Genomic DNA, 24,558 nt, shown 5'->3' on the forward strand with positions numbered 1-24,558 from the left:
GAAACCATTCAAAGCTCTCAATGCCCCAATGTGTTTCTTGGAATTTTGTTCAATATGCCACACACATAATCTATGATGAACACTTGTAGGGAAAATATTTCTTATACCAGCTGTAATTGCTTGAGCTTGATCAGTCATTACTATAATAGGACATTTCCTTCCATAGAAGTTTAAAAAGTATCACCACTCAAATGATTCTGTTCTTTCATTAAGTACAAATCCCATGCCAAACATCACATATTTGCATGATGATTCATACCAACAAATGGAGCACAAATCATACCATATTTGTTGGTCCTATAAGTAGTATCAAAGACTAACAAATTACCAAAGTAATGATAATCTCTCATCATCCTTCCATCTCTCTCAAAAAAACTAACTAATACACCATTTTCATCTTGTTCAAAGTCATAATAGAAATTTGCTTCACCACTTTGTCTTTTTGCAAAAAATTTGATTAGTTGATTGTTGTCCCCTCCCTAAAGTTTAGCTCTCTTTTCAACCGAAATAGCATTATAAGCATCAAGAGCTGTAAAACAAAGGTTAGGAGACCTTCCAACCTCCTTCTTTAAAGCTCTCAAAGAATCAGAAACTTTAACTCCACTCAATATAAGTGTGGAAATGAAATTAATGTGTTCCTTAGAAATATCCCTTTGAGACCTTATCAAATGTCTCTTGTCAACAGGAATCATTTCATGATTATTGTAGGGAATACTTTCAAGCATCCCACACTTGAGCCCCATTGTGATCATACACTTAAGCATGGTGGCGTCCAAAGGGAAGGAAGCTAGAGCAAAAGAGTATCCAACAAGTTTTAGGAACTTGTAAACCGTTCACAGGGTGAAGGTTACTCCCCTTCACGATCCATGAGATCGCTAACTCCATAGTGGTCTGGAACCATGACTGGATATTCGGGGATGAAGGTACAAATCCAACCTAAAAGAGATTGAACTTGCCCTAATAATAGGCCTCTACTTTATTCTTCTCTATTCATGTACGCTTTCTGACTAACATGCAATCAATAGGTTAACCCTAAACCTGTTTAATATATGTTGGTTGAATATTAATGCACGAACAAAACTATTGTTGGCGATCACTTGAATCATAATCATATTAACCTAAACAAGATTATTAATTATCTTACTAAGCGTGATTACAAGTACAAATTCCCTTTAAACATGCAAGAAAGGCGTGATCAAGCAATAACAATAATAATATCAAGCAACAATAATAACAACAATCATCATCATAATCTCAATCTCAATAAAGCATAATAATATTAGAAAGATCTTAGGCATGATACTAACATGATTAATAACAAACCCTAGCTTGTCACTAAGCAATAAAGATCAAAGCTTTAGAACTAACATGATATTAGGAAAGAATAGGATGCATCCTAAGCATGATACTAGAAATATTAGTTATTACCCTAAACATGATACTAGGAATCATAAAGACATCCTAACATGATACTAGGAACTAAAATAATCAAAGCATGATTTCTATATCAATAGAATAATAAAGTAATTAAATCACTTACTTGGATGCCTTATATCTCTTTCTAATAACAAAATACACACGTTAGTAACTTCAAGGAAAGTAATAAATCACACAATTAAATTAAATAATTGAAATAGTGATTTGGGACCAAACCCTCAGAAATTATCAACCTTTCACGTCTAGGGCGAAGGCAACTTCGAACTTGACTAAGTGTGTCTAGAACTAATGTACGCGGAATTTTGTAAGAGGGAAGGTTTAGAAAAAGAATAGAGAGAGAGTAAGCTTCTAGCTTTAGAGAGAGAGAAGATAGATGATTGATTGTGAATGATTAAAAACGGGGGTCAAGGACCCTATTTATAGAAAAATAGTCTGGAAACCGATCGAAAATAAATTAAGTCCCATTCGGAATAAAAGACCTCCTGTCGCGAACGACAGGAGTTAGCGCCAGACGACAGGCACCAGCGCCAGGCAACAGCTGTTAGCGTCAGGCGACAGACTTGTCGTCTTGCGCTAAGTGAGAAATAACACGCGCTTTGCACGCGGAATCCTCTTCTTAATATGATTAAGAAACTAATTTTGCGTTTATCAAATTAAAATCAGGTTTATCTTAAAACACTTATATTATTCCAAATAAAACTCTTTAAAAATATAATCATCAACCCTAATTCCATTAGAATTTAAAATAACCTTCTAGATTATTCTAGAAGATTAAAATCAATCCTAATAACTTTAGGAATAATAATTAATAGGTCCTCCTCTAGATCATTGGGCCGTATATAAAATTCATTTCGAGCCCAATTTAGTATTTTGGCAATAATTTCCTAATTATTCATCGGAATTGGGCTTATAATATATCGTTGGAAAGCTCTTTTTAAGTCCAATCCAAGTACACTATTATTTGACCCTTATCATGGACCAAACTAAATTAGACTGGCTATTTTCATAAATAGAGTACATTTTCAAAAACAGAAAGAGAAATATTTTAATAAAAACAACCGCATCACTAGACTTTTCACACCTTCACTTCGTTCGATATCAAATGACGTGAAAGGTATTCATCACTGGGTTTGGTTTTGGGGAGACACTTTTGGGTGTCTACAATTATGGACCATCTCATGTCTTGTACATGTATATACACCTAAACGATCAATACTAAACTGAATAAAAGCTAAGCAACCAATCCTTATGTCAAGTCTCTTATAGGATCTTTTATTCCCACACTTATCATCTTTAATTTAAAACCCTCATTAGTACAAACAAATCTTTTCATAGAGAATGAATCATCTCTTCGCCTCTTACTTTTTCCAATTCTAATTCCAAAGCCCTTTCTAAAAGCATATTCATTAAATAATTCATAAGCCACATCTTCAGAAGGAAATTGCTTCCCAAAAAATTCAGAACTAGTTGCTTCTTGAAAAATAATAGCATCCTCTTTTCCACTGTAATAATAAAAAATGTAACAAATGAACACATACAATAGCAATAATGTTCAATTACATTAATGAATATTATAAATAACAGTATAATAACCACATGTAAAAAATGTTAATGATTATTTATCATTACATAAATGAACATCTATTTTGACCAAATAATAATCATTAAACTAATAATAAAACATATAAATGAACATAATTACATAATTATGAATTACGTTACTACACATATGTAAACGTAAATGAACATATAATATGACATACATGAGCATTATATCAAATTGCATTATTTTTATACGACACAAAAATATTGATGAAATTAGTTGAATAAAACTATAGATATTCATATAAAATGCGCAAAACAGGAAAAAAAATCAATCAAATAATAACATTACAATAAAATAAAATCACAACAATGTAACCAAAACTATGAATCAAAAAATATACAACAAATAACAATTGATATATAACAACAATGCAACCAAAACTATGAATCAAAAATTATCATCAATAACAGTTAGCAAAACAGAACATTATATTAATTATAATTCATACAATTAGCAATAACAATTAGCAAAACAATGATTCAAAAATTTAATCGAACAATTACACGCGAAAAACAGAGCATAATAAAAATTCATTGATTGAGTGACAAATTACTCACATTGATTAGTAAACGAGTCGAGTAAACCAACTCCAGGTGGAAAAATAGAATCACAATCACAATCAAAAGCAATTGGGCTAGAATTAGAGTCACGATCAAACGCAATTGAGCTACAAATCTCCATGAAAGCAAAGAGAGAAAATTGGGGGGAAAATTGAAAAAATGCAGGAGAAAGAAAATGAAATCGGTAAAATAAGAGAGAAAATAAAAAAGGAAATTAGGTTAGGAAAATAATTATATAATTGCATGAATAGAAAGTTAACAAAAATAAAAATAAAAAAAATTACAAAAATGGCGGGGGGATGAAAACGACGTAGTAAGATAGGGGGTCTAGGGAAAGTTCCCTAAACTAGAGTCTAGAGAAAAATTTATGATTACATGAGCCCTTGAAAAAGAGAATAAAGGGTCCTGAGAAAGCCGCAAAACGGCACCCCCTAGGACACGTGTCCTCTCCTGATTGCACTGCCAATCAGAGTGCAGAATATTAGGGCACAAACCCTTAGGTGCACAGTATCCCACCCCTATAAATACCCCGATCATTTATGATTTCCGGTTACGGGATATTCGTTCTTTTGCAGGTGTCCAAGCCAATCTGTTCGAAGAGCAAGACCAGTATCCCAAGGGAATTTTAAAAAATCCCTGAAACATTTGGCGCCGTCTGTGGGGATACTCGTCCGTTATGACATTAGATGGTCATACACCTAATACTGGTCCGGAACCTGGTGAAGACGGACATGTAGAGAATCTGATTGCAACAATCAATTACAAGTTGTGTTTTCATACTAATAGTAGGCCACTTCTTCTCTGGTGTTGAATTGCGGTGTTTTATACCATCAACCAAAGCCGAAAAATCCTTTAAAATAAGGGCTTCCTAAGGAAGATCTGTCCTCACAACATGCTCACTCGATTTGTGAGTCCATTCCAAGGCCTTATCAGCGAACCAAGTTTTAGAGGCTGCTGAAAATGAAACCTCTGCACCATTATACGAAATAATGAAATCATTCATATGTAAGGTCCCATTTGTTCCAACAGCTGTTATATCCATGGTTAAGTTGGCGAGAAAAGAACAATGAAAGGCGGCTATTTTGCCATCCTCCCAACACATACAAGCATCACAGTATAATATGACCCATGCATCATTTGTAACCGGGTTTTTTAAAGAAGTCACGAATATAGGCAGTTGGTAATTTGCAGCTCACAGACTCGCTCTGATATAGTATCAGCCTACATCACCCAAAGCACCAAGAAAATCAAGATTAGGTTTCACCCTTATATCATTTTGAAGGAAGTCGTTATTGGCCATGAAGGTGAAATTCGAGTGTACCTGTCAAAAGTTGAGATAATATATACTGAGCATAGTTTCTAAAAGACCAGGACTAAAGATTTAGTATTGTCTAGAAGCCTGTCAAGCACATTACTGCAGGAAACAAACTGTAGGGAGAAAAGATTAAAGAATGTAGAAATGTTCAAATGTATTTATTATGCAAATGAGATCAAAGAATAACAGATCTATTATGTGAGACTAGACATAATGTATGATTTTTCTTAATGCCACTAATTTTTATAGGCAAAAACTTAGAAAATTTTGTTCAGTCCATCTCCACTAGTTATGCTATTGCTAACTACTACTTCTGTAGTATAGTACTTGTTTGATTTAATTTCAAAGATACTAGGCTACTAGCACTTGTGTAAAACCATGATCATTTCATGAAAAATTAATGAAAATCTATCTCTACATGTATACTCCATCCATCTCAAATTACTCGTCCGACTTTTGCAAAAGAATTTAGAATTGAAAATTGGGTGGGTGAATGAGAGATTCAACTCAAGAGAAATAGTAGAGATAAATTTTTAAAACTAAGCTTGTAAACAAGAGTTTATGGTAACTTTTAAGATGGAACCAATTCTTAATACTACCTCCGTCAAATGTTTTCTGCAACTTTTACTATTTTTGTCCACTAAACATTATGTGCAACCAAAAAATTTATTTCCTCTTTTAGTATAAATAAACTAGTCAAATGTCAATTTTACCCTCATTTAAAAAATTAAAACACAATTTACTAACTATAATCATATTTAATTAATCACTAATTTCTCACCCAATTTTCACCCCAACCAAACCAATCTAATTCATCAACTCTTCATCTTCAACTCAAGAAATCCAACACCATCTTCATCTTCATTCATCTTTATCTTCCCCCATATTTTCTCTCTCCTCTTTTAATATCATTATCTCTTTTCATCTTTTTTAGAACTTCTTTCTCTCTCTTCAACTTTCAAAAAAATTTATAGTGGCCTGGGTTTCATGGATTTGAGATCTTCTTTCTCTTTCTTCAACTTTCAAGAGATTGAATTCGTGATGGGTTTGTTGAATTGGTGGTGATGATTTTGTGGGGGTTGGTTGAATTCGTGATGGGTTTTGTTTTTCAAGAAATTGAATACGTGATGGGTTTTGTTTTTCGTGGGGGTGGGATTTCGTCAAGGTGGTTCCTGGGTTTCATGGGGCTGGTGGGTTTTGTATAGGTGGGTTTCGTGGAGTTGGTAGTGGCGGTGGTTTTGTGGGGGTTGGTAGTGGCGGTGGTTTTCATGAGGGTTGGTAATTGTGGTGGTTTCGTGGGGTGGTAGTGGTGGTGGTAAAGCCGGCGTTGAAGGCGGCGGTGGTGTTGGTGAAGGCAGTGTCGCGGTGGTGGTGTTGGTGAAGGTGAAGGTGGTGTTGGTGGTGTTGGCTGGTCTTGGTGGTGGCAGTGGGTGGTCTTGGTGGTGGCGGTGGGTGGTTGATTAATTATCCAAACATTCTCTCTCCACCTTAATTACATACCCCTATAATACATTAATCACTATTATCAAATTTTGTTTCGTGAACCACAAACCCTCTCAAAGTTGCAGAAAACATTTAACGGAGGTAGTAGACCACATGCCACCCCAAGAATGGCCTATTTAAGATAGAGAACTAATTTTACCCCCTTATGTAATGGTGAGATATAGTCCAAATTGAATATATTTCTCTTTTCATTTAATTTATTTTTCATAACTATTCCACACTTCTTCTTTAGAAATGGTTGTAATGTTCACATGTTCATGTATAATGGTTATAACAAATATAAATTGATTGATTGTAATGTAACAAATATAGTTTAACAAATTAGGTTAAGTTTATGCATGAAAATATAAGTTTAAGTTTATACATGATTGATTGTCAATGCATAAGCTTAACCAATATATTTCACAATATATTTAAGATAAGCATGATTAAAAAAACCCTACTAGTCTATTATGTTACAAAAATTGAATAAAAGAACAAATTTGATATAACTTTAGTAACAGACAACACATATGTGCCAAATGATAATTAAGTCAATGTTATTTATAGATGTTGTATCAGTGTATCTAAGGGACTTGCAATAAAGAATCATGATTCTCATCAATAGGCTATAAAGACAGGGTCTTTCATAAGTTTGATACATATTAACATAATATAGAGCAGCTTACATAAAGATTAGAAGCATACATGCAATCAAGACACTTACTAAGAAGCGCAATAATACAGATTCAATGGTAAATATAACAATGCCCGATATTAAAAAGCAAGTAAACTGGGGAAAGATGCATACTTTGCATTTAGGATCTTTTAATTCTGTAGGATTCAACAGATTTCACATTTTTCATATTGATCCCCTAGAGCAGAATCATAATTGCAATTAGGCTTTGGGCAAGTTCCCTTGACAATTCGATCAACTAAGAACTTTTCGAAGGTATCACAATAAGGCTGCAACTTCAATCACTAGATCAAAAACAATAAAGTAGGCACCTGACTCCGCGAGCCAAAATAGCAACAGGTGGAACTTGGAATAACTCAATTAAAATTCACATAAAGAAAGCACAATCTGCTGCATTGTGTTCTCAGTAAGCCAATTGATGTCCATCAGCTTCTTAAAAATAGCTTGGCAAGCTTCAGTCTGTTCGAGACTTGATATGCGTCCAAATTTATCAAACGTTCATTTTTTTATTCATGTATCATCAATATATAGATGTTCATTTTTGTATCATTAAATGTCCATTCCAAGAGCTTTGTGTAAGTAAAACAGTAAGATATATACAAATTCATACGTCTTATTGAATAAAAAGGTAGGTAGTAAAAAATTAATTTTCAATATAAAATAAATTAAATTAAATTACAATAATAATATTTTTCTATACTATTACATGCATGTAATTGTTTCATAAACATGAATGTGAATCTTTAAATTCTAAATGCACATGTGTCTTAACTAAATGAACGTTCTTTAATACAATTGGTATAATAAAGTGTCTAGAGACTTTTCCTCCTTGTTGCACCTCTAATCATATGATATTTGGCCGAAAGTTCCAAAACTACCATAGCCTATTCTGACCTCCAAGCTTTTAATTTCTTACAAAAAAGGTCTTGTACATGATGGTTAAATTTTGGATATTCTCACCCCTTTCTTTATCTTCGCAATGGCAAGTACAATGTTGTGGATGCGATTTTTATCAAATTTGAAAAGAATACAATGGATGTGGCGGTGGTGTATAGGGAAGTGACGGTGGAGTGAAAAGGTACGATCGTTGTGGTTGTGAGACTGAAAACCCAGTTACCCAGTAAAGGGGAATGTTATGTGGGAATGGTAAGTGGGCAGGGGTAGTTTGGTCTTTTAGTTTTTCCTTATCTAGTGCCTATTTGCAATATACTCGGAAAAAACAAGGGAAGTATTTTGTACTAGTAACACAACAAGTCACCATAAATTTAATAAATAAACTAACACACAACTTATATTGTACCAGTATTTTAAGATATTAGTCTCGTGTCCTGCACGGTAACTTTTAATAACTATTTTTTAATTAACATTATATTTAATTATAAAAAATTAAATATGACTAAGTTATTAATTTGTAAAATAAATTTATTATGAAAGTCTATTTTTAGCAAAATAGATATTTTAAAATGCGTAGGTATATGTATTTATATATATTTCACCAACAAATTTATACCGTTTTCTTTTTATTAATCAAATAAAAATCTTAACAATATGTATTTAACCCAAAAACAGATTCTTTTTTGCACACTATTATTCAATCTCTCTTATGTAGGTTGCATTTTTTTTTTCTTAATAAACAACTGACTTAAAATATTTTTTTCATATCTTTCTTGGCAAGCTGCTCTTTAAATAAAAAAAAAAATAAAATAAAAAAAAAATAAAAAAAAAAACACCAGGCAAGCTTTTCATACATCATTAAATACATAATTTTTTGTTTTCTAAAAAAATCCTTGTTTTATTAATGATAAAGTAGTACGTAACTTTACGGGTCTGTTCACATTTACTTAATTTCAGTTCAGTTCAGCTCCAATCAGTTCAGTTCAGTTCAGCTCCTAATTTCCCTCTCTCATAAAATATTCAGTTCAGCTTAGTTCAGTTCAGTTCAGCTCCAATCAGTTCAGTTCAGCTCCAATCACTTCACTAAATGTGAACAGGCCCTACATATGTCATAATAAATTATGTGAAGAAGTTTATGGTATCAATATGTATTTGGAAGGATACATTGAATCTATTCTAATATTTTTTTTTTAAGGAAAATCTTTTGTAATCTTTTATTTATGTATAAAATTTATTTCCTATAATAATAATAATAATAAAACAACTAAGAGACACACCAGAAAATGACACGTGTCATTGCTAGTGTACTGTGTCTTTTAATATAGTTATTGACAATCAAAGTAGAAAAGCTTGAGAAATTATGAGATAGCTTATAAATACTAATCAAATCCGTACAAAATATTTTGGAATTGTTGTGAGTTTGTGACTCTGAGTGTCAATAGCTTAAACGTTCAGTACAGTTTCACTTGAGCTCCCATTGTTTTGCAATGCCGAGATAGCCGACCTTAAAAAAAAATTTTAAAAAAAAAAAAACAAATTACTGACCAGCATTACAATGTTATTTACCAAAAATAAATGACCAGCATTACAATGTTATTACAGATGTTAGACTCAGACATTAATAATAACACCCAGATAAATAAATAAAACGCATTCCTAACTAACAAATACCTAATAATGATAATAATAAGATTCCTTTTTGATGAGTAACAGATTCCTTCCACACAGTTGACACCACCAGAAACAAGGGATGAAGGGATGATATTAAGACATAGAAACTAAATATACAAATCAGGTCACAGATTTTAAGTTAATAGGATGTTAAATTTACATGAATGATCAATTACCTCAATCTTGCTTTTGTTGACCACACTCTCATGACGATCAGTCTGGCCTCCACAAAATTTACTCTCCAGTTCTTTGACCTCATTATCACTCTAGAGAACAAAAAAAATTATGTGAGAAGGACAGAAGAAGGTTTAGAATACAGTGAAGGAGCAAGGGTGAACAGAATATACCAATTTCCTGAATAAAGGACATGGCTTCCCAATTTGATGGCCGGCGAGGACGATTTCCCAAGGCTTCTGAGCCCTTTTTATATCTTCATCAACAAGTGTAAACTCACAAGCATCCAGCTTAAGTTGATTGAATACCTTAATGCGAGACACGAGTTCAATTTACAATAGAAAATTTAGCTAAGGGAAATAAAGCTCAAGCATTAAAGCCACATCACATACCTTTGTGCTGAATGATGGCATATATGGTTGAAGCAAACATGCAAGAATGCAAACAACTCCAACTAAAGTTTTGACAACAAAAGAACACCTTGATATATCTTAACATAAAGTTTCCAAACTTCAGTTCTCTATAATGAAATGATAGCAAAAAAAAATGTTAGTGCCATAAATGGTAAACAGCAAGGATTAATGAACAACCACGAGTGTGATCATGACAAAATTCTCCATTACCTGGAAGTGTCGATTTCCCTCACTAGCAATAGCCATTGCGGTCTTCAAACCATCCTTCAACTTTCCCTGTAATTAAGGCGCAGGACATTAACAGAAAAACTAAAAAAAAAATAAACAGTTAAATAACATGCAATAGGTGACAAGCCGATAAATGCACTCATGAAGTGTAAGCAACTTCAGTTAAAAGGGAACAAAGGTTACCTTCTCTAAAAACATGACATATTTTTGCACATTACGTAGAAGAAAATCACCAAAGTCGGTGTCAATCTCACAGGGTACAGCATCAGAGACATCAGGGATAATAGAGTGATATCCTTTGCCTGTGAAGAAAGAGAAAAAAAAAATACATATAGATCAAAATGAGATGGAAAGGTAAACAAAACAAATTTGCGAGGAAAGTCCTTTTAAGTGCTCGACCTTGTGAGAAAGAACCTTTTATAAAAAAGATGGCACAAAAGGTCCTTATATCCTATTTAGGTTGTGGGGAGGGTCCGTAGACCAAACTCCGACGTTAACTAGAATTTTTCCGGCCAAATAAATATGCACGTGACAACTTATGTTTAAAACAGTTTGAATAAGACAATAGTCACATTAATCACCCCATAATTATAATAATATCCCATCACTTGCACAATAAGGTCAGATAAGTCTGATGTCTGATGTGTACAGAACAAGAAAAGGAAACATCAAAAATAAAACAAATGGACAAGTACGTACTATCATTCTTATGTTCAGGGAAAGAGAAAGACAAGGATATCCATTGTTTTAAATGCCTCATACTTGTTTTTCCAATGAATATATGTTGTATTAAACACAAATAGCATAAACAACAGAGAGATTTACCAGGGGGTTTGGCGACAAAAGAGATGACACGATTCATGAAATTGCCCAAATTATCAGCAAGCTCGCCATGAAATTTTCTATATTCACCTTTATCTTTAAATTTTTCAATAGGAACAGAAACTCCCCATTTAAGATCACGAGTAATGCACTTCGGCGGGATTTTGTTTTCTTTATCGACAAGTTTCTCAGTAATTGTCCTCGCCAGTTGATTTGAAAAGGTAATTCTTTCAGAAAGGGCACGCAGGTTGGGCTGCAGAGAAGCTAGGTTTAGAAACAGATGGTCTGTGGAACGGAGTGTCAGGCTGGAATTCTGACATATCTTGCATACAGGGTTTAATAAATCTCGAGCATTGAAATATGCGTTGCATTCCTCACATTGATCGCCTTTACAAGACACACGGCACTCTGGACATAGACCTTCAACTAGGCTATCCGCCAAGAATTTTAAGCAATTTTCACAATACAACTGCAAAACAAAAAAACGAATGAGTAAAACTAAAACCTATTACATCAATCAGGAGTATTCAAAAGTCAGTCTAAATATAAAATTTGAAATCAATAGAAAGTACTTGTTGAATTGTATGATCCATCAAGAGATTATTATGAAAGAGTGAATTGAAGACGTGGTGAGAAACGGCAGTGTGTTCCGGGGAAGAAGTTCGGCCAAAATGATCAAAGCTAATGTCGAACCAGTGATAAATCTCCTTGTGTAAGGGATGGTACTTGTCGCAGATATGGCGGGGTGTGAGATTCTCGGCAGCAGCGGTGGTTGTACCGTATTCATCGTTGCCGCCGATGAAGAGGACGTTGTAGCCCCTTAGACGACAAAACCTAGCAAATATATCAGCGCTCAGGACTGAACCTACAATGTTTCCTAAATGAGGTACGTTGTTCACGTACGGGAGCGCACTCGTCACCAACACGTTGCGTTGCCCTTCTACCGGAATCTTCTCCACAGCAGCTGATCCAACAGAGAATTGTTCATCTTCTGCAGGAAACTTCTCCATACCAACAGAAAATTAAGGTTTCCTTTATCTTGTTTGTGTGCCTTTGATTCGATAACAAGAGAAACTTATATGGCTTTTCGGCTTTTTATTACATACAAGTAATAACTAAGGAAAAGGAATTAGAGCTTGATTAGGACTAGGATAACAATTATCAATTTAAGTTATTGGGTTAAAATTAAGATTAAAGGGATTTGGGCTAAGATAAATGTTTTTGGGTTCCTAATAAAACGGTTTAGGTTTAGGTAAACTAGTTTGTGGCTCGGACGATCCCTCAGATATTGAAATTACATTAAGTTTGAATGATATTTTGAAAATATTACCTTAAGTTTAAAAAATATTTTGAAAATACTACCTTCAGTTCAAAATAATTTTTAAAAATAGAAATAAAAAATATATGTAAATAGAAAGAGGAATGCAATTGTATACTTGTAAATATTAATATGCATAACTGCTTAACTATGTATTGAATCTAGAAAAATAGCATCCAAGGAAATAACCATTAGTATGTGATTGATTTCTTACAAATTAAATTGTAATTTAATGTATGTGCAATTATTTAGAAGTTACATTCTACCAAAAAATTAAATACGAAAGTTACAAATATGAAGAGTCTTGAATGATGATACATAGGGTGACACGTAATGATGATGTGGCGCCAAATCACATTGAGGTAACGGTGACACATGACGATATCATGTTATTCCTTTATGTTTAATAATAATAATACTACGTATTATAGATTAGTGAGAGTGAGGGATAGCTCAAGTGGTTAGAGCTTCCCTCCCAATTCCAGGAGATCCTGAGACTAGATTAGTACTCGTAGATTTGCTTTAAAAAAAAAAGAAAAAAAAAACACCTTCTATTATTGTGTATCACTTAAAGTAATTGTGACTATTCTATAAAATATACTCTACTGTGTTATATCTTGAATTATGGTCATTTTCGACTAATCTAGTTTGTGGCTCAGACAATCCCCCGAATATTGAAATTACATCAAGTTTGAGTTTGAAAAATATTTTGAAAACTAGTTCTTTGTCCGAGCAACGCTCAAATATTCACAGGAAAAAAATTATATTGATATACTAGCTTAAGGTCTGTGCCATGCACCGTAAGTCTAATTTTTTATTGAAAAATAATTATATCCAACAAATAGAATTTGATAAAACATACAAATCAAATATATAGAAATTATAATGTCATAATATATATTAATAGGCAAAGCAACAAATTATCTGAAAAAATGAATTTTTTAGGCTGCCCAAACTAGAGAATTTTTCAGGTGAGGCTTAGTATGATCAGGTCTAGTGGTCATATTAGTGAATACTTATTTATAAATGTATTTATAATAAACATCAAAAATCAATCAAACAACAAATTAATATCTCCACTAAAACTATTAGCAAAAGTGCAAACATACACAAAATTACAAATAATATATCACCTTTATATCTAAAAAAATCATTTGTCAAACAAAACATTTATATAATAGCTATACTATACCCTATAAATCCTTAATTTGTGATAAAATGTACGTATAGTAGTAAAATTTCATAAAAAAAAATTGTAATTAACTTGAATATATAGTTACATTGAATTGAAATTAAAATAAAACATTAGCTGGAGGTATTTACACAAAAATAAATAAATAAATAAATTTAAAAATTAAGTGATGTTTTCAAATAATTTAACATCTATTATATTAATCAATTTATTATAACTTTTTTGGCAAAATTTAATAATACTCCAATTAAAAGATAGTTAAAAAGGAGGTTAAATAATTACTTAGGTAAATGTATATAGAATAATTATGAACACCAAATAAAAAAGAATATATATTTGTCATAAAAATAATATAGAAGATTTGGAATAATATTATTATAGAATCAAATATTAACCAAAAAAAAACAAACAGAAGGTTTCTGGTGCAGCCAGCCACACGGTGCGGCAGGGTGCCACTTCAGCAAACATGTAACCTCAAACAAAGTAACCCCCGACCTAGTTACCCCTGACCGACCTAGTTACCCCTTACCTAGTAACCCCAAGTAACCCCTAACCGACCTAGTAACCCCTGTCCGACCAAGTAACCCTCGACCCAGTAACCCCTAACCAACTTAGTAACCCGGGACCAAGTAACCTCTCCGACCTAGTAACCCCCGACCAACCTACACCACTTGCTGCACATTCACTCCCATACCCACTGCCCCACGCCACCACCAAGGCACCAACTAACGTGCCTATTGCCCCACGCCACCACCACAATTCATCAAACCCACAACCAAACCACACCTAACCAGACCCACACCACGATAATAGCACCCAAACCACACCTAAAATTTAGATTCAACAGAAATATTAACAAATCCCCACCATAATAGAAACAAAACCTTACCCACCACCAGATCCCCACCCTACCAGACCCACCTAAACCACACCCACACCACGATAGCACAAACACAAAACAACCGGAAAAAAAAATTTAAATCGTCAAAAAAAATTAAATGAACAAATACCTTAAAATTTAATAATGGCTTCAAATTTCACTTCGAATATGGTTAAAAAGACCAAATTCAACCATGAAAACTCTAGATCTCGAGTTTTCATGGCTGAATTTGGCCTTAAAAACCTCTAGCTTGTTTTCTGGCGACGGAGTACGAGGAGCTCCCTCCACCGCTACCTCTGCTGCACCATATATCTTGTTTGGGTGGGCTAATTGGAGAAGAAGAAAAGAGGATAGAGAAAGAGAAGAAAGAGAAGAGAGCATGGAGCTCGGTGAAGGGGGTGGGTTTTGGTGGGCTAACTAGAGAAAAGACAGATGAAGAATTAAAAAAAAATTGTGTGCGGCCAACCGCATATGAAACTTTGTAAAAAAAAAGTTTGAAAGGGAAGTTTTGGAGGGAAAAAACTGCACTAAGATATGACACGTGTTACTCCCGGTGTCTGTTTTAGTATTAAATTATTGATTGATTATTAGGGGTGTCAATCGGGTTTGCGGTTCGGTTTTGGGTTCAATTTATAGGTTTTTGGCTTGTAATGGGTCGATTTTTAACGGGTTAGAATTATTATCGAGTCAGTTCGGGTCGGTTTTAAATAATTTCGGGTCGGTTCGGTTTATTTTATTATTTTATTACAGTTTCTTTTTGGGTCGGATTCTAATCGGGTCGGGTTATAATTGGTTCGAGTTAAATTCAGTCGGTTTAAAAACAGGGTTTGTCAGTTTAAAGCGGGTTTTGGGTCAAAACATATCGGGTCAGGTTGTAATCGGTTCAGGTCATAATCGATTCGAGTTGAACTCTGTCGGTTTGAAAACTGATTTTGCCAGTTTTAAACGGGTTTTGTTAATGTATATCTTCTAGTATATCCTCAACATTCTTTAATTAGTTATTGCAGTAGATCATACGGAGTATTAATTAGTTGTTTAGCTTTATGTCCCTTTTTGTATAATAATTTTCGGGATCAAATAATAATAACTAATCTAGAGTTAGCTTTTGATTCGGATTTTTTTTTTAACACAATATAGTGTTCCATAAGCCATTACTCGTAAAAGGACAATAATATTTTAGCATAAGAGTTTCAATGACATCAAAATTCCAAACCTATTCAGTACAAATACTTCGTAATTCAAATTAAACCCTTTTGTTTTACTATCGATAAAATATACTAAAAAAAGGAAAAAAAAAGACAAAAAAAACTCTACGGTCATAACAGATTACGGACTTACGGATTATAAACGGTTTGGTTATAACCAATTACGGGTTGTAAACGATTAGGGTTTATCAAGTTTTTGTCTGTTTAAACGGTTTTGGTTTATAATGGGTCGGGTTGCAATCAGGTTCGGAAGTACTCGATTCGGGTTATTATCGATTTCGGGTTATATCAGAATGAAAATGAGACCTTTACTAATTAAAAGGCACGTGATCCGGAGAATTAATCTGGGGGGAAATAATACTAGCATCTAAAGCCCAATTATTTGGGTGACGGCCCAAAAAATTCTGATCCATCTAGCGAGAGGAAGCTCGAGTGTTACAGAAGTTGGGGGTTACCAATTAATTTGGGAGGAAATTAAGCTGAAGTGAACAAGCCCTTAATTGAGGTAATTTGGTATAATAAAAAAGAAAAAGAATTACCTTGTTAAGGCCTATTCTGATTGACTGAATTGAGCTGAACTGAATTGAACTGAACTTATTGGAGCTGAATTGAACTGAACTGAATATTTTATAAGAGAAGGAAATTAAGATAAGAACTGAACTGAACTTATTGAAGCTGAACTGAAAATAAGCTGAAGAGATCAGGCCCTTAGTGTTACAGAAGTTGGGGGTTACCATTATGAATTTCCTATAAATAAATGATAACTAAGGCCCTGTTCTCATCAGATTATTTTCAGTTTAGTTTAGTTCAGCTCTAATAAGTTCAGTTCAGCTCTAATAAATTCAGTTCAGTTCAGCTCAGTTCAGTCAATGAGAACAGGCCCTAAAAATTCTGATATGTAATAAGTACATGAAACAAGTTGAGGAGAACAAGTCTTGAGTATATATTTTTTACCAAAACCAAATATTTTAGTATCCAAAAAAAAAAAAAATGCCTAATTTCTAATTAATATTTTAATATTTAATTTTAATTTGGCACAAAATGTGCTTATTTGGTACTCTTAAATCTATAACAGCTGACTTCCCTATGAAGGTCTATCAAGTTTTGAGTGATGTCTTGTTAATTGCCACGTTACATACTTATTACTGATAGACACATACGCACTTTGTTAATTGCCACTCCGTATAATAATTAATTAACTAGTGTGTACCCCGAACGATGCACCGGGTTTTAATTTAAATAGTATCAACAAATATATTTGACCTATAAAACATATTGTATAATTAAAATAAAAGTGAACAATAATAACTATGAAACTAAATAAGTGTTCTTAAATTGATGTTTAATACAAAGTATTTAGTTTATTTTAATTGAACATGAAACATAATTAAACGAGAGTAAAGATGGTTAGAACATTAGTTTAATTCTTAATTGTCTTGTGTTCAAACCTTGTAATAAACATTATTATTAGTGTAGCATATATCTAATGTGTGAAGGGTGTCACGCGACACATATTTCGTTGTAGAAATGCTTTTTAATATATAATAATAATAATAATAATAATAATAATAATAATAATAAGGATAGATAACAGAATAGTATGTGCATATATATATATATATATATATATATATATATATATATATATATATATATATATATATATATATATATATAGAAGAAGTAGTGTATATCTACTATGCATCAATATAACAACCTTTTTTTTTTTTTTTTTTTGACAGTGAGAGCAAAGAAATAAAGCACAAGCAAAAAATTAAAAAGACCAAAAAAGACACTCCCGAGTACGAGCCTTTCCAGCCAACCAGTGTGCAGGAGAAACCCATTTCCGAGGAACCTTCAGAATTGTACAAGCCGCAGTAGTAGACAGAAGAACCCGGATATCCCGAAGTAACCAGTATAAAGAAACCTCATCCCTCTGTTTATGGGCTAACATCAGACACAAAGGTTCACAGTCCGAGTAAATAAGAATCCTACGAAAACCACGAGAAAAGGCACTGCGTAACCCCCAGAAACAAGCTTGTAACTCAGACTGTAAGGCTGAAGAAGAGAGAGAAGCACGTGCCCCTCCCCCACGGAGTAAAGGAGAGTCACAATCACGAAAAACCCAACCAGCACCTGCCGAGTTGTCGAAGGAAGACCAAGACCCATCACAGATCAAACAGATATCAAACCCCGATGTAGGGTCCCCAGCAAGCGTGGCAGCAAACCCCGAACTAGCCGGCCTAGGACTAGGACCCAAATTAGAGGAGGAAAGGTGAGAATCCTGAGCTTGCATCCCCCGCACCTTCCACTGAGAAGCAAGAAGTAAAACATCATCGGGAGAGACAATCTGTTGCCGGAAACGTACATTATTACGGGACAACCAAACAGCCCAAAGAAGGGAGAAAAACTGCACCAGGTTCTCCCAATCCTTAGCAGCTGCTAATAACGAGACCATAACAGAAAACCATTGGAGGAAGGGAAGATGAAGAAGACCTTGGTTGTTGAAATGAAACGAGCTGCGAACCCACAAAGGAGCAACAAAATCACAGTCTCGAAACAAATGGTCGACCGTCTCCTGCTCTCTCCGGCAGAGGCAGCAAACCGAATCCACAGAAATGCCGCGATTAGCTAGAACCGAGGCTACCGGAATACCACCCTGAATTATTTTCCAGCCAAAGATCTTCCATTTTGGAAGAAGGGGAAGTGCCCAAAATTTTCTCCACCAGGGAGCAGGTAAGGACCCCAAAGGAGGACACCTGATAGTCTGCTGCAATAAGAGAGCATAGGCAGACTTCGTAGAAAAGGAGCCATCCTTAGAGAATTTCCAGTACATAAAATCATCCATAAGTTCCTGCGGACGATCTAGACTAAGGATTCTAACGGTCGTTGGGCCATTAAAAAACCGATGGACTCTCAAGGAGTCCCACGCGTTAGAACGCGGATCAATTATCTCAGACACATGAGTCGGAAGATCCGACTGAGATAAACCATCCCTGAATAACACAGGGCCCCCAGGAGCCCAGTCGTCGGCTGTAATGCGAACCCTATTACCTCTACCCACTTTCCAACGTACACCGGAAGAAACAGCAGAAAGAGCCATCTGTAACCCACGACAACCCCAAGAGGGTCGAGAAATACGAGCTTCCGGGGTGACAGGTAGAGAGGGGTACTTCGAAAACATGAGCTTAGAAACCAAAAGTTGAGGATTTCGAAACATCCTCCACCCTGTACCAGCAAGGAGGGCTGAATTAAAGCAAGAAATGTTGCGCAAACCCAAACCCCCCAAACCTTTGGGTAAGTGAAGTAGAGAAGCCGAGCGCAACGCCAAACCCTTCCGAGAACCGGACGATCTCCACCAGAAGCTGGCAAGCATATTGTCAAGTTGAGAAGCTATAGAAGACGGTATCTTGAAAATTGATAAGATATGATTAAACGATGCAACCAACACCGAATTTATGATAATCAGTTTTGCTGCAGCCGACAAACGAAGAGAAGCAAAGGCAGACAACCGGCTAACAACCTTATCGATTAAAAACCTGAATTCCGAAACTTTACTCCTACCAAGGTCAACAGGAAGGCCCAGATAGGTACCCAAAGAAGCTTTTGATTGTAGACGAAGACTGCGAGCCAAAAAACCACGATAGTCGTCGGGCGTATTCGGGCTGAACTTGACAAAGGACTTCTGAAGATTGATCATCTTGACCCGAAGCAGAGCAAAAGGCCGAAAGGATGGCCATGACATTGTCACACGCCTGGGGCGAAACCTGGAAAAATAACAGCGAATCATCTGCAAAGAAAAGATGAGAAATCGAAGGTCCGCCCCTAGAAACACGAATACCCGAAAACAAAGCTTGTTCTTCCGCCCGCCTAAGAGAGGCCGACAATACCTCCATACACAGCACAAAAAGATACGGCGACAAGGGATCACCCTGTCTAAGACCACATTGTGGTCGAAAGGAGGGCGTAAGACTCCCATTCACAAGAACCTGGTATGACACAGTTGTAACACACTGTTCAATTATGTGAACCCAATAAGGCGGAAAACCAAAAGCCCGTAAAACTTGACTTAAAAAATCCCAGCGCACTCTATCATAAGCTTTATTCATATCCAATTTTAGAGCCGCGTAAAAACGTTTTCGTGCTTTGGAAGCATTCATAAAGGACAGTAGCTCATGAGCTACCAGAGCATTATCAGAAATTAGGCGACCAGGCACAAAGGCATTCTGGAACCCTGAAATAAGAGAGGGAAGAACTCGTCGCAGACGGCCAGTAATGCACTTCGCAATGCATTTATACAAGACATTACACAACCCAATCGGTCGAAACTGAGACACCAACTCCGGTTGAGAAACCTTTGGCAGCAGGACTAAGAAGGTTCTATTCCAGTCCTTCATCATATAACCATGAGCAAAAAAGTACTGAACCGCCAAGATAACAAAATGGCCAGTATCCTCCCAATGAGTCTTGAAAAAAGCCGAGGTAAAGCCATCAGGCCCAGGAGTTTTGTCGTTAGCAATATGAAACATTGCAGCTTTAATCTCTGAAGCCGAGAATGGGGCCATTAACATGTCCTTTTGAGACAGAGACAACATCGGGAGGCCAAGGTGATCCCAAGAAAAAGGAGAGTCACTATCGGAAGGAGAAACAGGAGAATACAAATCTGAGTAAAAATCCTGAATCAAAGAACGGAGCCCAAGAGAATCGGTAACCCAAACACCTGCATCATTCTTCAAACTAACAATCAGATTACGACGACGACGAGCTTGGACAACCGAAAACAGTAATTTGGAGTGTGACTCCCCTCCGGCGTCCCATTTAATTTTAGAACGCTGTTTCTAGTAGAGAAAAGAAGCAGTTGCTTCGGCAATCTTCTCCTCCCTAGTATTAAGAAAAAGAACTCGCGCCACTGGATTTTGTAACTGAGTAGAACAAGAAGATAAGTCCGAGCATAATGCCTTCCAATTTATACCCCAAGATTTCCTGTGACTAAGGCACCAGTCTTTAAGACGCCCGCGAATAACAGCAAGTCTACGAGATAAAGTAAAACACGGAGAGCCTGTGAACTCTAAATGACATCCGTCCTTAACGATCCTGGAAATATCTTGAGCCGATAAGCACCAATTTTCAATTCTGTAAGGCCGCCGAACAGTATCCCGAGGTATCGAGTCCGAAAAGATAATAGCCGCATGATCCGAAAATAAAATTGGCTGATGATGAACACTGGAGTCCGGGTAGTCAGTAAACCAATCTTGAGATGCATATGCCCTATCCAATCTTTCAAAAATCGGGTCCACCTCTATTCTATTATTTGTCCAAGTGTAAGACGGTCCAGAAAAAGGAACATCCACTAACCCCAAATCCAACCGCCATTGAATAAAGTCCAATCGTCCTGGAATAAGTGAAGAGCCTCCCAGTTTATCAGATAGATACTCTACTTGATTAAAATCCCCAATCAACAAAATGTTCGGGTAAGTTTGGACAAATCTAGCTATAGATGACCACACTTCTGATCTATCCACTACATGAGGCGCTCCGTACACAAAGATCACAAATTTTATCACATCACCCGCCTCTATTTTACAAACTACAAAATTTGGAGATATAAACAACGGAACTACAGAAAAAGGAGCAAACCAAAAGATGAACAAACCACCACTTAAACCTACAGCATCTATACCACAACAACCCAAAAAAGGAATAGAGGCTAAACTATGCATAACATTATCCATAGAAACCATAGTTTCCATCAAAAACACCACATCCAAGTGATGAGAGCGGACTAAAGAGCTAAGATACGGAACTTTAGGGGAGTCCGCTGGTCCAAGACCCCTACAGTTCCAAGCACCAAGTTTCATCTCGATTTGGGTGACCCATTACAGGAGGTCACCGAACCCGCTGAAGAAGAAAATGTAGAAACCGAATCTAAACTGCCCTTGCGCTTCTTGCAAGGTAACAAACAGGGAAAACAACCAGAGTCGCGTTGCAACATCGAGATAGGGGGTAATGATGGTTCCAGCACACCACCCGAACGCTTCGCAGGGCATTTGTTGGGAACCCACTTCCGCATTTTTTCCCGACCCTTGTGAATATAATAAGTGGACCTGCTCCGACCCCTTGGTCTCATGGTGGCAATAGGTGACTTAACATCTCGATTTTGATATTCATCCATCAGAATATCAAGGGTTGATGGTGATTGAGGTGGTGTGCAGTCCATATGAACAACCTCGTCTTTTTGAACACAGGAAACTATTGGAAAATCATCTTTTTGATTATTGTTTGTTAAATTCGGAGTCAGAACAGGAGTATGAGCCTCATACGGTGGCGAGAATTCAAACGCTTGTAACGACGAGTCTCGCTGAACATGCTTATTGGTAACAGGAGCGACATTTCGGCCCAATCCAGTGGTTTGGGCTGAACCATACTGATTAAACGGTACATGGGTCGGAGAATTGATCTGAGAAGAATTAATACAAGAGTGCAAAATACAAGGGGTTGAGTTTCGGCCCAAAAGATTATGGCCCATCGGATTAAGAGAACATGACTTAGCATTTGGATGGTGATCTCTTGGTGGGCCATCAGAAAAATCCAAAGGACGCCGCCTATACTCACTACCCCTCCCAACATTATCACATGAAGGCTGACCACATGTCACATCATTAGACCACCTTCCAAGTTTTTTGCAGTGGTTATCATTATCTATAGTATGAAAAACACATGGGGCATGTCTATCAGCTTCTACATGAACTTCTGATTGTTTTGGAAATTTAGATGGACCCTCATTATCATGGGAGCCGAGCCAGAGTTCCGTAGTCCAGACTTGGGGTGAAGGAAAAATACCACGAATAGCACCCGTATAAAGAGAAGAATCAATAGGTCCAAATAGTACCCGTGCTCCCGTCTCGTGTAGCTTTCGAAAACGAGTTGCAAAATGAAACTTAACATACTCATCAGAATTTGGACAAGTCTCACGACCGTGTCCGACAAAACCACACTTTTTACAGAATCTAATAACACCTTCATATTTAAAACGCACCCACGTAACACGATTATCCGTCGTGGGAAATAACAACCCGCAATCAAAGGCAATGACATATTAACTAATAATTTGACACGAGGATATGGAGTAGGAAACTGACCATTCTCGTTGTCAACCATAGTGATTTCACCAACTCGAGCGAGAATCGTCGCTGCAACTGCCGGAGTTGAATATCGAATAGGAAGACCTTCTACACGAACCCACATATCCGCAAGATGTAAATTCATATGTAAAGGAACTGACCAGCCTCTAAGCCTTTGAATAATCATGAAACTTCCTTTAAAGTGTACCCAACCCCTGGAACCCAGCTCCTCCGCGTCCTCAGAGGTTCCGCAACAAAAAATAAAATCCTTTCCATAAGGAATGACCCGAACTGGAGCTCGAAGGTGCCAAAAGCGTACAACCAAACGCTGAACCAAATAAATTGAGAAATCACGCTCATCCCAGAACCGTCCTATGACACAGCAATCCCAGTCAATATTCTCCTCATCAAGAAGAAGAGGAGTAGTTGTTTCCTCACCCATAAATTAAGGGTAGACAAGTGTATTTGAGTTTAGATGATGAGACAAGAAGAACTTAGAAAGAACTAGTTGCAGACAAGGAAGCGAAATACGAAAAGAAAATATTTGAGACTTTCTCTCACTAAAGACTTTCTCTCTTTAAGAGATTTCTGATCTTAACAACCTTTTTTTTAATAAGGAAACCATGGACCTTTCGTAATATTTTTGCTCTGAGATGGTTTGAACTCTGAACCATCAATAATTATAGAGACGATGATACTTCTGCTTTGGCTCATGCTCATGTTTCTGCTCATGTTGTGATGTTGACTGTGCTGATCTACCTGATTTGGTTTTCATTTCTCTTTTTGTGTCGGGAGAAAATATACAACGGGTTTATTGTGTACGACACTTTTTAGTAACCTCAAATCAGATTAATTCAATTTATATATATAGTAAGGTAAAATTTTATGTGATTTGAGATGACTAAACTTGCTTTGTAATTGCTCGTATTAACTTCTTACTATAGACAAACCACGTCAAAAATAAAAAAAAATACTAATCTCACATCCTGTCATACAATTTTGTTTTTATGGTGCCTTATTCTCTTTAAAAGTAGAAAAACATAAAAATTAGTCAGGTTTAAGAAAATGAAAGCAAAAGAAGAAACCCTAGCAATAGGGTGTGCTATAGGGTTATGTTCAATATATTCATCAGCTTGCTACTTAGCAAGATCTCTTTTATCTAAAATAGTAGGGTTTTGTAGTAACAATATCAATAATGTTTACAGGGGTGCGGAAAGTTCTAGTGAAGGTTCAAATTCAGCACAAAAAACATATTTGAGATAAAATCAAGGAGTGGGAGGATGCTTTTGATGGGAGACATCATATCGGGCGTTGCCATGGGAGGTTCATGAGATGAGACGCTTTCGGCTGCCTGAAAATATGAACATGGACAACATCAACGTGCTCACAAGTCACGACCAAGGTGTCTTTATGGTGGTAGCGGCCTAGATAGAGCCCGGAACATACCAAATACACTAGTTACATTAATGTTGTGTGAAGATGGGCTGCTGTATGCTTGTATGTATGTATAGAGGCACATGTAGTGTAATACGGGGTTTTATAT

At 35.9% G+C, this 24,558-nt stretch overlaps 1 protein-coding gene and 2 pseudogenes across 1 annotated transcript; all 3 read right to left on the minus strand.

The window, feature by feature from the left end:
* Positions 1-479: 479 nt before the first annotated feature.
* On the minus strand, positions 480-9,542 carry LOC145584081 (putative oxidoreductase At4g09670; annotated as a pseudogene).
* On the minus strand, positions 9,275-12,309 carry LOC145584082 (putative methionine--tRNA ligase; annotated as a pseudogene).
* Positions 12,310-17,668: 5,359 nt separating this feature from the next.
* LOC145584083 (uncharacterized) lies at positions 17,669-21,752 on the minus strand. Its single transcript, XM_081641016.1, has 3 exons — positions 20,853-21,752; positions 19,785-20,732; positions 17,669-19,684 (listed from the first exon to the last, which is right to left on the minus strand). Exons 1-3 carry the CDS (start codon positions 21,750-21,752, stop codon positions 17,669-17,671), a joined length of 3,864 nt encoding a protein of 1,287 aa, XP_081497142.1.
* Between the last annotated feature and the right edge of the window lie 2,806 nt (positions 21,753-24,558).

The sequence above is a fragment of the Chenopodium album genome, chromosome 16 (assembly GCF_948465745.1).
Source record: "Chenopodium album chromosome 16, dcCheAlbu1.1, whole genome shotgun sequence".
NCBI lineage: Eukaryota > Viridiplantae > Streptophyta > Magnoliopsida > Caryophyllales > Amaranthaceae > Chenopodium > Chenopodium album.

What these genes read in the sequence shown, in the direction of transcription:
- LOC145584083 (XM_081641016.1), bottom strand. Translation starts at nt 21,752, where the DNA reads ATGAAACTTGGTGCTTGGAACTGTAGGGGTCTTGGACCAGCGGACTCC. An exon ending in CTTGGGGTATAAATTGGAAG is followed by an intron (nt 20,733 to 20,852) that starts GCATTATGCTCG and finishes TTTCTCTACTAG; the next exon opens with AAACAGCGTTCTAAAATTAA. An exon ending in TTTTTGTGCTGTGTATGGAG is followed by an intron (nt 19,685 to 19,784) that starts GTATTGTCGGCC and finishes TTTTCTTTGCAG; the next exon opens with ATGATTCGCTGTTATTTTTC.